Source organism: Poecilia mexicana, unplaced genomic scaffold (assembly GCF_051168715.1).
Source record: "Poecilia mexicana isolate PSO_F unplaced genomic scaffold, ASM5116871v1 scaffold_2, whole genome shotgun sequence".
Taxonomy (NCBI): domain Eukaryota; kingdom Metazoa; phylum Chordata; class Actinopteri; order Cyprinodontiformes; family Poeciliidae; genus Poecilia; species Poecilia mexicana.
The window spans coordinates 51,079,139-51,095,295 of record NW_028263371.1 but is presented as its reverse complement, the minus strand read 5'-3'; the positions used below and the strand labels follow the sequence as shown (position 1 = coordinate 51,095,295).

Genomic DNA, 16,157 nt, shown 5'->3' with positions numbered 1-16,157 from the left:
CGTGGTTGAGAAGTGTAACCCTGCCCTTTGACCAGCTCTGTAACTGTGTCTAATGTTTGTCTGTTGAATATAGCAAAAGCTACAGCTGCAGTGGGATTTCAAACCAACCAATAATCCTTCTTTCTTGCAATGCAGCTCATTGACTTGGAGGACACTAGAGACTTCAACAAGTCTCACTTGACTCTACAGAAACACACACCTAGATTTAACCTAAATCAATTCCCCCTTGAAGTAATGGTACCGCCTAATCCAAACATGAAAGGAATCTTACATCATGATCTACAGGTGCTTTTGTTTTAGTTATTTTGTTCTCCTTTCTGACTGTTTATGGGTCTCTTTTAGATAGAAAAGTTATTTCCATCTTCTAATGCTGTGTTTCTCAACCTTTTTTGGGCCAGCGCCCCCCTAGCCCTTATCCAGGTCCCTCACCGCCCCCCACCAAAAAATTTGCAGGCTACTTTGCACTGACTATTATTTTAATATTAATATTACTGTCACTATTGTAGATGTTTTGATTTTTATGCTTGTTTCTGTATTTATCATCAAAAATAATTTCCCAGAGAACAAAAAAGTCATGGGAATAGAAATTATTTTCACAGGAGTCTAAGAAAAATGCAATGAACATTCAGGTTAAAATCAGTAGGCCTAACAGCAGCCAATCAGAGTGGAAAAAATATTCTTATTCTTTGCCATTTTCTAGTTGTTAAATATTCCACAAAATGATCAGATAAAAGATGAACAACATACCAGTTTAAACTTTGAACTATTTGCAAAACAACTGAGCTCTGCAACATTAAAACATGGATAGATCTGTAACTACATTAATCAAAGCTCTTCTTCTCTTCAGTGTTTCTGTTTCTGGTGGTGCAGCTCTGTGCTGCCTTCAGGAGAATGGGACACCAGAGTATCATCCATAAAACTTCACCCACATGGCATTTATTGTTCAAACCAGAGCTTTCAGTGGAAAAACAAAAGTTCCTTTTAATGCCATAGAAATATGAGACAGAAACATGGATTATATCTTTATATAGACCTCTCTATTGATTTATAGATTAATAGTTTTACTGGACATAAATTACAAAGAACAAATCTGGTTCTTAATCAAATCTAATTAAAAACATGAATAAGTGATAAGTTATTTACTGTTATGATTTGTAAGACATATTTATTCTCAGTACTAGATGTGGTCTCAACAAACCCATGACATTTCAACAATATTATTTTACTTTTTATCTGGAAATAGTGTGTTCATTCTTGCCATACAGTCCTCTGTATTGATCGAAAGGTCTTGCCATACCAGTTTATTCCTCTGTATTTACTTTAGTTTCTTAGTTTATTCTTGCATTTTCTTCTTCATTCATTTCCATTTAGTTTCCTTTGATTAGTATTATCCTCTCTTGGCTTATTGCTTTGTCCACTTTAGTTTCTTTCCTGTTGCTAGATTTATTTGATCGTTTATTGACCATCAGTAATCTTCACTCATCACCTGCTGCGCCGCCTAATCGTCATGTGTTTCACATCATGTGTTGATTTTTCACTGTTCAACGTCAGATTCTCTGTTTTTATGCCATAATTCACATCTAGTTCGTCGCTCCGTTTTATGTCCCCCTTCTCCTGTTTCAGAGTTTTGCTCAATGTACGCGTCGTTTTTTTTTAGCCCCGAAGGTGCAGGGCGGTCGGGAAACGTATCGATGGGGAAAAGGCAGATTGATATAAACCTTTTAAAACAACGGAAACAATTTCTGCAATCTAATTATTGAAATGTAAAAGTGCTGTGTTGTTATATCACAGCCGTTTCATACAGGACCACTTACAGCTCCGGTGTTATCGCTATAAAATGAACGCTCACTATCGTGGTATCACCGTGGAGGGATTTCTTTATTTAGATGGGTTCATTTCTCAGAGGGATACACAGTGAGGTGATTTTAGCTACCAGTAGCAGGAGAATGGAGCTGCGCCAAGAAGCAAACAAAAGCTAACAAACACTGAATAGAAGAACAGCTGCCATGTATATTGTTGCAGCCAAGCATGGTTTAATGTTACACAATACAGTTTTACCAAGTTGCTCAAAGTCTAAACTGGCATTGTTGTGCATTTAAAGTGTAAAGTTTACCTTCGACCAAACGCCCCCCAAAGGCATCCCAGCGCCCCCCTTTTGTAAAAATGTCCGCCAGCGCCCCCTGCCGTCCTCTGAACGCCCCCTGGGGGGCGGTACCGCCCACGTTGAGAACCGCTATTCTAATGTTTACTGTTGCCTTTTCTATTAATGCTAAGATGCACGCCAGTAAAGACACTTCTCAAACATTCAATGAATACAAGTGATGGCTTAACAGAATGAAGCCAAATATGGAAAGCTTGTTTGCTTGTCCGTAACTTATAAAGAAGACAAAATGACTGAAGGTTTTTGGGGAAAACTCTGCTGGCTTTGGTTGCTCCCATGTGTTGTGCACGTTAATGGAAGTCTGTTTGCCAAAGTCTTCAGTTCTGTATCTCACAGAGGCAGAGACAACCAGTGAACCCTCAATAAACTTAAATCCACAGGTGTTTGTGTTTTAGTTTTGTTGTGCTCCTTTCTGATTGTTTCTGTGTTTATTTCTGCTAGGACAAGGTAAAAAGCCTGGACATCTGGGAGAGGCTCAGATTAGAGCCGATGCCCCTCCAGAGTGAGAGGAGACAGTTAAAGTGTCTCGGGCTCCTGGTCTTGGTTTTGGATAGTTATGCCTCAGTCTTGGTCTTGATCACATGATTCCTTTATTTTGGCACAAAGCAGCGTGGGGGGAAAACACTGCAGGCAGGTGCTGTACAGAATGGCATGCTTCTCATTGAGTGTTTCACACATGTTTGCATGAACTTTCTCCTGTTTTCTAAAGAACCAACACAAGTTTTGATGAGAAACATGTAGGACCACACAATTAACAAAAAGTGAAGTACGTAAATTAATATTGTAATATATGCAACTACGCTGTTAACAGTCGTTTCAGATGGAAAACAAGCAAGCATAACAATGCTCAAGATCAAACAGATAATTCGATTAATGTATGGGCTCATGGAGTTTATTATTCAAGATTATAGTCAGAATGACACAAACATTTACAAGAATGATTATAACGTAACACAAGAAAGTGAGAAAGAAAAGAGTTAAATGGTAATTCCTTGTCTCATTTAAACCTGAGAGAAAAAAATGAGAAATTTCTGAAACATTGTTCATTGTTAAGACATGTGGATCTGCTCTGTAACCAGCTCTTTTATGGGATTCTCTTTTGAAATGAAAAATTTCTACAGTAGCTATGGGATTTCAAATCAGCCAATAAACTTTCTTTCATGCACTGTTGCTCATTCAATGGGTGAAGGGTTACTGCCTTGTAATTGATTCCACAGGGGCAGACATCATCATCTCGAAGACGACCAAGAAGTGTACTACGACTGCACAACAATTTTAGAGGATGGCCAAACAGGATAGGTGAGAAAGTTCTGGAGGAAACAGATCTCTACACTGATTCCACACATATTTGTAGAAATGATTTCATCTACCATATTTTCCGCACTATAAGGCGCACCTTCAACGAATGGCCTATTTTAAAACTTTTTTCATATGTGAGGTGCACCGTATTATAAGGCGCATAGAATAGACGCTACAGTAGAGGATGGAGTTATGCTATGCATCCACTAGATGGAGCTGCACTAAACGGAATGTCAATAAAACAGTTCGACTCCGGTCGGCGAGGAGAGCCTTCCGGACTGGGCCGGGGCGTGGCCGGACAATGGTCACCCTTCTCTGTTCGCACACAATATGTTTGTGGAGAACGTGATGCTAAATGACCTGCAGACGACCTGATTCTAGACGGTTGGTAGGTAGATAGGTCGGTCAAATTGATTAATAGATTACAAACCAGCGTTCTGACAACTATCCCAGCATGCACCGCATGCTTCTTCTTCTACGGGGGAAAATGAAGTCGGCGGCTGCTTACCATAGTTGCTAGACCTGTTGTGGCTCAATATTGGTCCATATATAAGGCGCACCGGATTATAAGGCGCACTGGCAGCTTTTGAGGAAATTGAAGGTTTTTAGGTGCCCCTTATAGTGCGGAAAATATAGTATATTTAAACTCTATTTTGATATAAATGTAATGTAAACAAACAATAAAACCTGGGGGGAAATCCTCTTCAAACTTTTTGTGAAATGTAAAAGAAAAATATTTTGGAGATGAATAAATTAGTAACCCCACACATTTATTCCATGTAAAATCATACGCTGGCATATATCACGTCAAGGAACTGCTCACTGAAGTTATACCCTCTGTAAAGATATTCAGTCTTCTGCCCTCCAATGAGAACAGGAGTGACAGAACCTTCATCTACAAGGTTTCATTTGATGTTGACTCAAGCTTGGTCTCCATAACTACCTCAACTTTTCTATAAAAAATGTCCACACGGAGGACATAAGAGCTTGTTTTAAGTGAGAAATTCCTTAAAATTGCGGAAAACATATTAATTCCACTGAGAGATTATAACAAGACATTTTGTGCCAGTTATCTGCCAGTAAAACTACTACTTTTTCATCAGTTTTAAGGAACTATTGACCGAAAACAAACTCCTATTGTTAGGATCTTAGGTTATTTTGATTATTCTGTGTTCTTTAGTCTCTTTCTTTGATTAGATCAGTCTGTTTACTCTTTAATGTTGGATTGATTTCTTTTTCTCTCTCTTTCCCTCTCTCTCCTTCTCTATTTTCTTCTCTCTCTCTCTCTCAGGGGATTTTCTTGGTGATATTCACTGAGTCCAGGAAACTCCACTGCATTATTTGAAGCAAGCTCTTTGGACATGGTAATTTGACACACACGTGTGAAAGTAAGATGCACAGCCTCAGCGCGCAGCTTGTTAACAAAGCAATCGCTCAGCACCTCATCCAAATATTGTCCATATGGCTCACAACCTCCTCATGGCTACAACATAGTCAGAAACTGACTCTTCTTCCTGGTTATATTACCAAAACCATTCAACTATGTGCACTTCACACCTCTGTCATTGCTAAATAATGTAATCTATAGTAACTTGTATCTTCAGAGACAAAAGATTCTTTAGCAGTCTGTATGTATCTGCTCTGTTCACAGAGAGAATTGGACAAACATCCTTTTCATCTAAAATATAATTTGCCAACATCCATTGCACCAAAAGCTCCAAAATATTCTGTTAAATCACAATATTTACCCATAATTAGATAAGCTAACATTGTCATGTTATGTTGTCTGCTTATTAAGCTAACAAACTAAAATGCTGTCTTTTCCCTACTTTTGTACACAGTCCTTCTTCAGCCTCTCTCAGACTGTGGGAAACTGTAAAATCCTCATCCATCATTATAAGTTTCTCATTTATTGTTGCATGCATGTCTCTTTAATATGTTATATTTACTTCGAGTGGGGAACAAACCACTCACTTTCATTTACATCATTTTTTGAAGTGTTTTGTCATTGCAGGAGGCTAAATGTGGTTCAGGATTATCAGTGAGGATTGAACAAAAAAGATTAAAATCATAAAAAAAAAAAACCCAAAAAAAACACTTAGTTTGATGCTCCTGAAGTTAAATATCACTGAACAGAGTAATAAGATATTTGAGAATCTGACAAATCAAAGAATGCTGACACAAGCTTTTATCAGCCAGCCTGCACTGGAACTACAGATCTTATTAGACTGAGTTGTATAAAATAAGTTGTGTAGAATATTACAAATGTTTGTCATTTGTGTGATTAATCAGTCGTTATCCATAGATGAGGACGTTTTATACACAAAATTAACACCAAGTGATGACAGCAAAAAAAGACAACAAAAAAAAACATCAACAAAATAACAAAAACCAAAAAAAAAAAAAAAACAAGGAAATTCCTCATACTAAACAAGGCTAAGTATGAGGAAAAGAGCATTACAGATATTGCAGTTATAATTCAAACTATTGCCTGGTTACATTCAATACAATATATTGAAAACAATTATCTACTGAGTTAGGAACAAATGAAGAAAAAAATAACACTTAATAATTATAAATACATCATAAAGTGGGTTTGGATGAGTCTAGATTAAAAGTACCTTTTTAAAATAACAATCCTTAAGCAAGTGCTAAACAAACATGTCATTAAGACAAATTTCTACATTGAAAAAGTTTTTATTTGTCTGATGTAATATTCCAATTTAAAAGGTGTTTTCAGTGGTTGCAAGCAGAAAATAACCATAATAACTATGATTAACAGAAATAAAGGCTTGAAAACTTCAGTCTGTGTGTACGTGTTTCACTTAATGAATATAACATTTCAATAACATTTTTACCTACATAATATCACCATAAACTATCTATAAGCTAAAAAGGAGAAAACATGGCTAAACTTAAAGGAATAAAAAAAAGAAACAAGAAGAAGAATTTTGTTTCTTATTTTTGTCAACTTGAAACCATATATCAGTGGATTCATAATAGGAGGAATCAAGAGAAATTGCATTGAAACAAAGTATTTAAGAGTTTGTGATAAATTCTTGGACGCAAATCGAGTATACATAACATCAAAAAGTGATATTGAGGAAAAAGTGAACAAGCAGATCAAATGTGGCACACATGTTTGCATGAACTTTCTCCTGTTTTCTACAGAACCAATACAAGGTTTGATGAGAAACAGATAGGAAAACGAAATGAAAACACTGTGAAGAACATAAATACCTGTTATAATATTTGCAAAGATGTTGTTAATTATAGTTTCAGCTGGAAAACAAGCAAGCATAACGATGCTCCAGTTCAAACAGATCAGTCTGTTTAAATATGGGCTGCATAACTTCAGCCTTGATACTAATAAGGTGCTTACACCTATAATGCAGAAAGGTATTAACCAAGCAAGACAAACCAAAGTGATGACTCTCTGATTTGGCAAGACAGAGTGGTACTCCAGTGGTCGACATATAGCCAGATACCGGTCATACGCCATGAGGGCAAGGATGGACAGATCACTGCAGGAAAAAGAGTACAACACCAGAGCCTGCAGGAGGCAGCCTGAATAAGAGATGACATGAACAGGAGAGAGCAGATCTGACAGAAATTTAGGATAGAAACCTGCTGTTCCATAAAGGGAATTCATGCAAATAGCACAGAGAAAAATATACATTGGTTCATGGAGCTCATTATTTAAGATTATAATCAAAACAACACAAACATTTGCAAGGATGATTATTAAGTAACACACAAAAGTGAGAAAGAAAATAATTGATCTGTAATTCCTTGTCTCATTTAAACCTGAGAGAAAAAACATTGAAATAGCTGAAACATTGTCCATCGTGGTTGAGAAGTGTAACCCTGCCCTTTACCAGCTCTGTAACTGTGTCTAATGTTTGTCTGTTGAATATAGCAAAAGCTACAGCTGCAGTGGGATTTCAAACCAACCAATAATCCTTCTTTCTAGCAATGCAGCTCATTGACTGGGAGGACACTAGAGACTTCAACAAGTCTCACTTGACTCTACAGAAACACACACCTAGATTGAACCTAAATCAATTCCCCCTTGAAATAATGGTACCGCCTAATCCAAACATGAAAGGAATCTTACATCATGATCCACAGGTGCTTTTGTTTTAGTTATTTTGTTCTCCTTTCTGACTGTTTATGGGTCTCTTTTAGATAGAAAAGTTATTTCCATCTTCTAATTTTTACTGTTGCCTTTTCTATTAATGCTAAGGTGCTTTAAATGTTGCATTAAAAATCCATTAAAAGTGCCAACTTTGCATGATTTTGTAAATAATGACAAATTAATGCAAAGTTGGCACTTTTAATGGACTTTCAATGCAACTTTTAGAGCAACTTTGCATTAAAAGTGTCATTATTTACCGAATGACACGTCATGACAGCAGTCATACAGATTCATAAAAACTTCTTCATCTTCATGACATGTGTTATGTCATGTTTATGACATGTGTTATGTCAGTCTTATTCACACCTCGTCAAGTAAAGTGTTACCAAATACTCTTTTTGTTAATGTAAGTCTGTTTGCCAAAGTCTTCAGTTCTGTATCTCACAGAGGCAGAGACAACCAGTGAACCCTCAATAAACTTAAATCCACAGGTGTTTGTGTTTTAGTTTTGTTGTGCTCCTTTCTGATTGTTTCTGTGTTTATTTCTGCTAGGACAAGGTAAAAAATTAAAGTGTCTCAGGCTCCTGGTCTTGGTTTTGGATAGTTAAGCCTCAGTCTTGGTCGTGATCACATGATTCCTTTATTTTGGCACAAAGCAGCGTGGGGAAAACACTGCAGACAGGTGCTGTACAGAATGGCATGCTTCTCATTGAATCCGTGAAAAAATAATTTGTGGAATTCTATCTATTCGAGCCTGATGTACTCATGCACACTTCCTCCATTACCTACATGCTAACCTCTCAGACTTTGGCTCCTAACCCTATTTCCAAACCCACAGAGTTTTAAGGAGGTGCACTTAAATAATACATCTGTGAGCGTTCAACTGTGTAGTTTCCCACTGCCCTCCTAAAATGTGTAAACTTTATTTAATGTAAATATGGCAATCAGAAAATGTATTTTTTCAAATCTCCACATCACTTGCATTGCTTTTTGCCTCAATGAAATTACCTTTTTGTTTTTCCACTTTCCTCTGTGGTTACCATTGTTAATCATGAAATAACATTGAATGTCAGTGTGTTCAAACACACATGGATACTCATGAGCTGCTTTGCACTGAGCAGCTCATGCGAGATGTAGAGGTCTGAACAAATGTTTAGGTCCTTGCAGGTGTGCATGCACATGGTTTTATAAATCTTGATTTTTCTTTAGGTGTATGTCATTTTGGGCTTTTGGATACAAGTGCAGTTTTATGAATCCTACTCAATCCTTTAAAAATGAGACCCCAAGTCTTTATAAAAACAATTTATTAGCAAATCTTACAGGCTGCTGTATGATACATTGCATGTAAGAAATAAAAAAAATAGAAAATCTTTGACCTGCATATCATATTACACATATTAAGTTGAAAGTTAATAAAATAAGAGCTTATTTTAGAGAGTTGTGAATCTTGTGACACAAATAATGTTTTTCTACCAACAAGCCTGAACACTTTATTTCACAGACTGAGGGAAAGGGTGTAGTAATTCCTGCTGTCTCTTAACACAATGGCAACTTGTGTTATTTGTGCAATTAATTGCTCAGTCAATTTTATAGAGCACTTTTCAGACATTTCAACACAAAGAGCTTAAGGAGACAAAAACAGGAGATGACAATCAAAACAACAGAAACAACTAGAAAAATAAGGTCAAGAATAATGGAGAAAAAATAATTACAGTGCAGTTATGATGATTAAAAATTGTTTCAAACTACAATTGTATTTTTTTCTTACCTTAAATACAATATATTAGAAGGTAAGTTACAATAAGTCATATTCAAATGTTACAACAAGTCATATTCAAATCGAAAATGCATTTCGATGATGCTTGTCTTACAGATTAAACGTACCATTGGAAAATAACAATCCTTAACAAACTTCTAATAAAGCCAACATTTCTGCATTAATGTTTTAATGCATAAAAGTCTGATTTTGTCTGATGTAATAATATAATCATAAATGTTGTTTTTTCATTATCTTTAAACAATAACAAAACATAATAAACAGAAAAAAAACATCAGAGTAGTGATGTGTTTCCCTGAATGAACTGAGTTACTTATTTAAAAGTATTCTTCAATCATATTCTAATTTACTGAATATGAGTGAATGCTAATTACAACCAAAAAAGGAAAACATTTGGTTGAATCGAATGAAAGGAGTTAAGAAAATAAAAGGAGAAACGATGGTTAAAACACTTGAAATGATCATATATTTAATTTTTACAAAAACAAAAAAAAAGAAAGACAAGAGTGTCATTTCATTTTCAGAGATGCAATAATTTTGTTTCTTATTTGGGTCAACTTAAAACCATATATCAGTGGATTCATTATAGGAGGAATGATGAGAAATTCTATTGAAACAAAGTATTTAAGAGTTGGTGGTAAATGATTGGTAAATGATATCAAGGAAATCAAATGAGGCACGCATGTTTGCATGAATTTTTTTCTGTTTTCCAAAGAACTGACACATGTTTTGATGAGAAACATGTAGGACCACGCGATTACAACACTGTGGAGGCCGTAAATTATTACGTGGTCTTCATTTGATGGTGGTCAGACAGGGAGGTGGGTTATGAGAGGGGGGAAGCCCCCAGGCTGGGATTTGAACCTGTGACAGCATCTTGGAGGACTAAGGCCTCCGACTATGGAGAGAGTTTTACTCCCGTATCTCAGCTCAGCGGCGCATGACGTCTCCCCTCGGTGATTAGATCCACAGGTCGAACCGGCATCGACATGTGGTGCATTTAAAGACTGCTCGGAAAATCAAGTTACATCTTCATAACTGAACAGTTGTAAAGGCTGAAAATAAAGTGTGTGGGAGAGAGGGCATAGATACAGTAAGAAGATGCACATGAAATAAAGAATAGAAAAGGTTAAATTAATCTGCTAACCAGATTAAAATTGATTCATATTTATTATGAAAATGTAGAAAAAAAAAGACCACTTACGTTAGATTTAATTGACAAATTTTTATTTCATCACCAGCTGCACATGCAAATATAATAGTCTGGGTTGTAGATTGTGAAGTATTTCCTGTTATTTTCTGACATGTTGACTTGTTTTTCATTTGTACAATCAATCAATAAATCAGTGAGTTTTTATATAAAATGGTTTCCAAAGGGATAAAAGTAGGAGGCAAAGAACCCAAACACCCCCCTCCACCACCAAACAGCCAAAACAGCAATCATAAAATAAACCATAAAGAAATTGTGAATTAAACAACACTGACCATGGGATTCAGGAAATGCCATTGCTAACAAATCAATGTATATGTATAAATATATAAAATAAACAATAAAATATACTAATAAAAAAACAAACAAAATTTATATTTAATTCAAACAGTTGAGAAAGGCTCATTTAATTTTAGAATAAAACAAACATAATACAGTGAGTATAGCAAATAAAAGTATTGCATATCAATTTAGAGCCGTTCTAAAAATGGAACAAAGCTACAATGTACTTAGTCATTCCTGAACTAAAACGACAAATTATTCTTACAATTATAATTTTGTGCTTTACATCTAAATACATTACAAGGCAAGTCACTAACATTTACAGTTACAAATTAGAAAAAATAACATGGCGTGACCTCATGGGTAAGCACAGATAGATAAGTATTTTTGAGTTAAAGTAATAGAAAAATATATGACAAAATCAGTGTTTAAAATTTCTTTTCTAAACTTAAAACTAAACTTTAGATAATGTGAGACTAAAAGAGGGTCATTTCATTTTCATGGTCACCACACTCATAATTTTTTTTCTTATTTGGGTCAACTTGAAGCCATAAATCAGGGGATTCATTAAAGGAGGCAAGATAAGAAATTCTATTGAAACAAAGTGTTTAAGTGTTGGTGGTAAATTCTTAGTCTCAAATCGAATATATATATAACATCAAAAAGTATAGTTACTAAAAACATGAACAAAGAGATCAAATGTGGCACGCATGTTTGCATGAACTTTCTCCTGTTTTCTAAAGAACCAACACAAGTTTTGATGAGAAACAGATAGGACCAACCAATCACAACACCATGAAGTCCATATATTAATATTGTAATATTTCCAATGATGCTGTTAGGAATTGTTTCGGCTGGAAAACAAGCAAGCATAACGATGCTCCAGTTCAAACAGATCAGTCTGTTTAAATATGGGCTGCATAACTTCAGCCTTGATGCTAATAAGGTGCTTACAGCTATAATGAAGAAAGGTGTTAACCAAGCAAGACAAACCAAAGTGATGACTCTCTGCTTCGACATGACAGAGTGGTACTCCAGTGGTCGACATATAGCCAGATACCGGTCATACGCCATGAGGGCAAGGATGGACACATCGCTGCAGGCGAAGGAGTACAACACCTGAGCCTGCAGGAGGCAGCCTGAATAAGAGATGACATGAACAGGAGAGAGCAGATCTGACAGAAATTTAGGATAGAAACCTGCTGTTCCATAAAGGGAATTCATGCAAAAAGCACAGAGCAGAATATACATTGGTTCATGGAGCTCATTATTTAAGATTATGGTCAGAACAACACAAACATTTACAAGGATGATTATTGAGTAACACAAAAAACTGAGAAAGAAAAGAGTTGATCTGTAATTTCTTGCTTCATTTAAACCTGAGAGAAAAAACATTGAAATAGCTGAAACATTGTCCATCTTGGTTTAAAAATGTGTCTTTTGCTCCCCAACCAGTTCAATTATAGTGTCTAATCTCATTTCCCTGCTGCAGTGGCATTTCAAGCAAGCTTATAGCCCTTCTCTTGTGCAGTGCACTGCACTGACTGGTGAAAGTTGGATACATCACAAAGTTATAGCTGATTCCACAGGGTCAGACAGGTGGGGCAAATCTTCAGGGGGGAACAGAGGCAGATTGTAGTAACATAACAGAGCGAGATGAAGGCCAGAGCAAACAAGTGAAGTTCTGGAGGTCAAACTGACTCTCCAGGGAATGGCAGGAAAGCAGCAAGTGTGATCATGTATGCCTACAAAAACTGAATTAATGAGAAATGAAAGACCAATGAGGAAGAAGTTCCCACAAATTGCTTACATTAGTGGAATTGGCATGGTTTAATCCAAAACTGCTATATAAATATGGGGGAGAAGAAACATAAAATACATGCATTTATAAATTATTCTAAAACTAATAACATAACTTTAACCTATTATTAGTAGAAAAACAGAAAACATTTATTATATTAATATTTTTTTAATTTAAAACTTCTGTCAAACATGAATAAAATTAGGATGCTACATTTTTATCAAAAACAAAACTATAAATACTATATCTATATCTATGTCAGCTTCAACACACGTGAATCAAATAATCAGGTCATTAGCAAGACCTCCACAGAATGCAGAACTTGACTGCATTCTGTGGAGGTAATTCACTCATTTGATTCAGGCGTGTTGAACCAGGGACACGTTTAAAAGTTTCAGGACTCTTGCCCTCCATTAGCCTCCATTAGCCTGTAGGTTGTGGCCATGGTGGACCAAAGTTGTGAAAGAAACATAATGTCTTTGCAAGTTTTGTTTGAAGAGAGAACAAAACATGTGACTCAGGTTGACAAAAATGCTGCAGGCCACAACTGTAAACGTAGGCTACCAGATGGCCTGATCGATTATGGGTCAAGAAATGTTTGAAACCTTGTTAAGAAGGCAGCAGACCCATCAAGTCCACATGCACATGATCCAACCACTGACTAGGACTAAGGAGCCTCCTTCCTGCACCTACCTTGGACCCAGGTTAGAAATAAAAATGATTATTGTACTCCAGTCTACACTTGTAGTGGGTGTAGACTGAAGCACAGGGATGTCTGTATCACCACTCTGGTCCGCAGTCATATTGTAAAAATCATTGGCAACGTAAACCGCAGATATCAATGTACATGTCAGACAGTGTGCTGCCAAGTTATTTGTTAGCATATCTTGAATGTCTATCAAAAATTTAGAGAAAGTAGCAAAGCAGCATTGTTGACGTGTAGATCAAGGATCCAAAACTTCGGACATATCGAATATTAATAGCTCAGTTGTGAAAAGTTATCTGTGCTGACAAGGAAGTGTGGCCCAAAGGCCGGTATCAGCATTTCAAAATGCCTGAAAACATTATGAGGTCCAGTCAACACTGTTACTGGTTTTCTTCTGTTTGAGCGCACCACAAAGCAACTGTACAAGTTGTGATGCCCTATGAAAGAATCAGTCGTAAAAAGAAACGATCCCTCCTGCTATACCTTTGTGTGGAGAATCTGACGCTGCATTTTTAACTTTAATTGATCAAGTTGATTAATTGTTTATGCGCCTATGGTGTGACATTGCTAGTAGGCTGGTTTAAATTTTCTGCGCCACCTCAACACATCCAAAAACACAGAGGATGGGATGATAGTGCCACGTAGAGAATGCTTGCTAACCTACTGTTGTTGCTGCTTAGCCCCATGTGTTGCTCCAGTATGGAAAATAGCCGTTAATTTGATGGATTTGGCTGCCTCCTGTACTAACTTCATGCCTAATGACGGCCATGTTGGTGTACATTTATCATCACCAGTTACAAAGCCTAATGCTGTGGCTGGTCAGAGCACCAGCAGCTGATGCATCCATTTCCACCTGGATAGCAGCTGCAACATACGGCAGCCGTTTTCCTTGTAGCTGTTTCCTGACTGTGAGGTTTACACACACCTGATTGTAATGGCACGCTTTCTCATCTCATTTTGAATTGTGGCCATGAAAAATAGGCCAATGGTAATTTGGATTAAAATTTTCCAAGGACATGCTACTGGAAGACAATCTCCTCGGTTAAATGTCCGACCCTCTACAGGGATTATGTTCCTTAAAAATTTGTGATCCTTGTTATCTCCCAGGAGGGAATCCCTTCTATACTTATCAGCATAACACATGATGGATGAATCGATCATCTTGTGGAAAAGTGTTTCCCCCATTTTTAAATTTGGTTTTAATCAGTAAAGATGCAACTTATTGTTTAAAATAACATCCTGCAAGATGAAGCAGCCAAATAACAGCTAAAATATTTATATTGTCAGGTTTATCATGCAAGCAATATTTTTTCCACAGCTGCCTTCCAACCCTCAATTAGATTGACAAAACACATTGTCTTCTCATATGTGACATTATTTTTAACATTTTTATTTTCACAGAATATCAAAATATAAAACCATTTGAGATGAAACATTTCTGAAGTCAAATTTTAAACAGGTAAAGGTAGTTAACTCTCACCGCCTTCAAACAAGAATTAAAGAAAAAAAAATTCTGAGCAGAAAAAAAAACTAAATAGAAAGCAAAAATCAAAGTAAATAAAAGTTTATGAAAGCATTGCTTTTTAATATGTCTGAAAGAAATGTGCTTCCATTTATTTACATCTGAGAGTAACAAAAGTAATAATTCTGTTTCTAACTTTGGTCAGTTTGAGACCATAAATGAGTGGATTTATGAAGGGAGGAATGACAAGAAATTCCATAGCAATAAAATTTTGCAAAGTCTTGGCCAAATCTGCAGAACTACGTCGATTATTAATGATATCAATCAAAATAGTTAGAATAAAGGTGGACAAGGAAATTAAATGTGGCACACATGTTTGCATGAACTTTGCCCGGTTTTCCATAGAACTGGCACATCTTTTAATGATGTACATGTATGACCAAACAATGAAGACACCATAAAGAATACAAATTAGTATTGTAATGTTTGCAACAATTTCATTAATAGAGGTTTCGCTAGGGAAACACGCCAGTGACACAATGCTCCAATTTACACAGAAAAGTCTGTTAATATATGGGCGGCATAACTTTAGTTTATATGTTAGAAAAAGGTTGAGTGCAACAATGAAAGCTGATGTTAACCAAAAAAAGGACGCCAGCTTCATGACTCTCTGCTTCGACATGACAGAGTGGTACTCCAGTGGTCGACATATAGCCAGATACCGGTCATACGCCATGAGGGAAAGGATGGACAGATCACTGCAGGCGAAGGAGTACAACACCTGAGCCTGCAGAAGGCAGCCTGAATAAGAGATGACATGAACAGGAGAGAGCAGATCTGACAGAAATTTAGGATAGAAACCTGCTGTTCCATAAAGAGCATTCATACAAAAAGCACAGAGCAGAATATACATTGGTTCATGGAGCTCATTATCCAAGATGATGATCAGAATAAGACAAACATTTACAAGGACAGTTATGCAGTAACACATCAAACTGAGAAAGAAGAGAGCTGATCTGTGATTCCGACTCGTTTCATTCAGACCTGAAAGAAAAAACAGTGAAATTGTTGAAACATTATTCATTGTTTTAGGGTTAAGAAATGTGTCTGTTGTTTCAAAGGCAAATAAACTCCCTTCAAGTGACGAATCTTGCGTCTTCGCACTCTTTAGTAAGACTAAGAACCAGCTGAGCAAGGATTTCCAAGCAGCCAATCAGTGTGCTTTCAAACACAAAGACAAGGGTGGGATTTTCCAACCTCATGAATATTATCTGTTTTAACGGGGGCAGAAAGGAGTGGTGTATGTCAGGAGCAATAAGCA

The 16,157-nt window shown here is 36.4% G+C and overlaps 2 protein-coding genes and 1 pseudogene across 2 annotated transcripts; all 3 read right to left on the bottom strand.

Annotated features, from left to right (window-relative positions):
- Nucleotides 1–3,162: 3,162 nt before the first annotated feature.
- Nucleotides 3,163–7,307, bottom strand: LOC148160905 (olfactory receptor 51E1-like). Its single transcript, XM_088008381.1, has 3 exons — nucleotides 7,243–7,307; nucleotides 6,399–7,065; nucleotides 3,163–3,168 (listed from the first exon to the last, which is right to left on the bottom strand). Exons 1-3 carry the CDS (start codon nucleotides 7,305–7,307, stop codon nucleotides 3,163–3,165), a joined length of 738 nt encoding a protein of 245 aa, XP_087864507.1.
- Nucleotides 7,308–11,354: 4,047 nt separating this feature from the next.
- On the bottom strand, nucleotides 11,355–12,308 carry LOC106916002 (olfactory receptor 11H6-like; annotated as a pseudogene).
- Nucleotides 12,309–14,444: 2,136 nt separating this feature from the next.
- On the bottom strand, nucleotides 14,445–15,920 carry LOC106916036 (olfactory receptor 10H28-like). Its single transcript, XM_014984048.2, has one exon. It carries the CDS (start codon nucleotides 15,918–15,920, stop codon nucleotides 14,988–14,990), a length of 933 nt encoding a protein of 310 aa, XP_014839534.2. The 3' UTR covers nucleotides 14,445–14,987.
- Nucleotides 15,921–16,157: the final 237 nt, after the last annotated feature.

Excerpts from the sequence above, each read along its gene's own strand:
- LOC106916036 (XM_014984048.2), bottom strand. The coding sequence starts at position 15,920 with ATGAATAATGTTTCAACAATTTCACTGTTTTTTCTTTCAGGTCTGAAT.
- LOC148160905 (XM_088008381.1), bottom strand. The coding sequence starts at position 7,307 with ATGGACAATGTTTCAGCTATTTCAATGTTTTTTCTCTCAGGTTTAAAT. Across the intron at positions 7,066-7,242 it reads AATGAGACAAGGAATTACAG|AGATCTGCTCTCTCCTGTTC; the intron begins ATCAATTATTTT and ends TAAATTTCTGTC.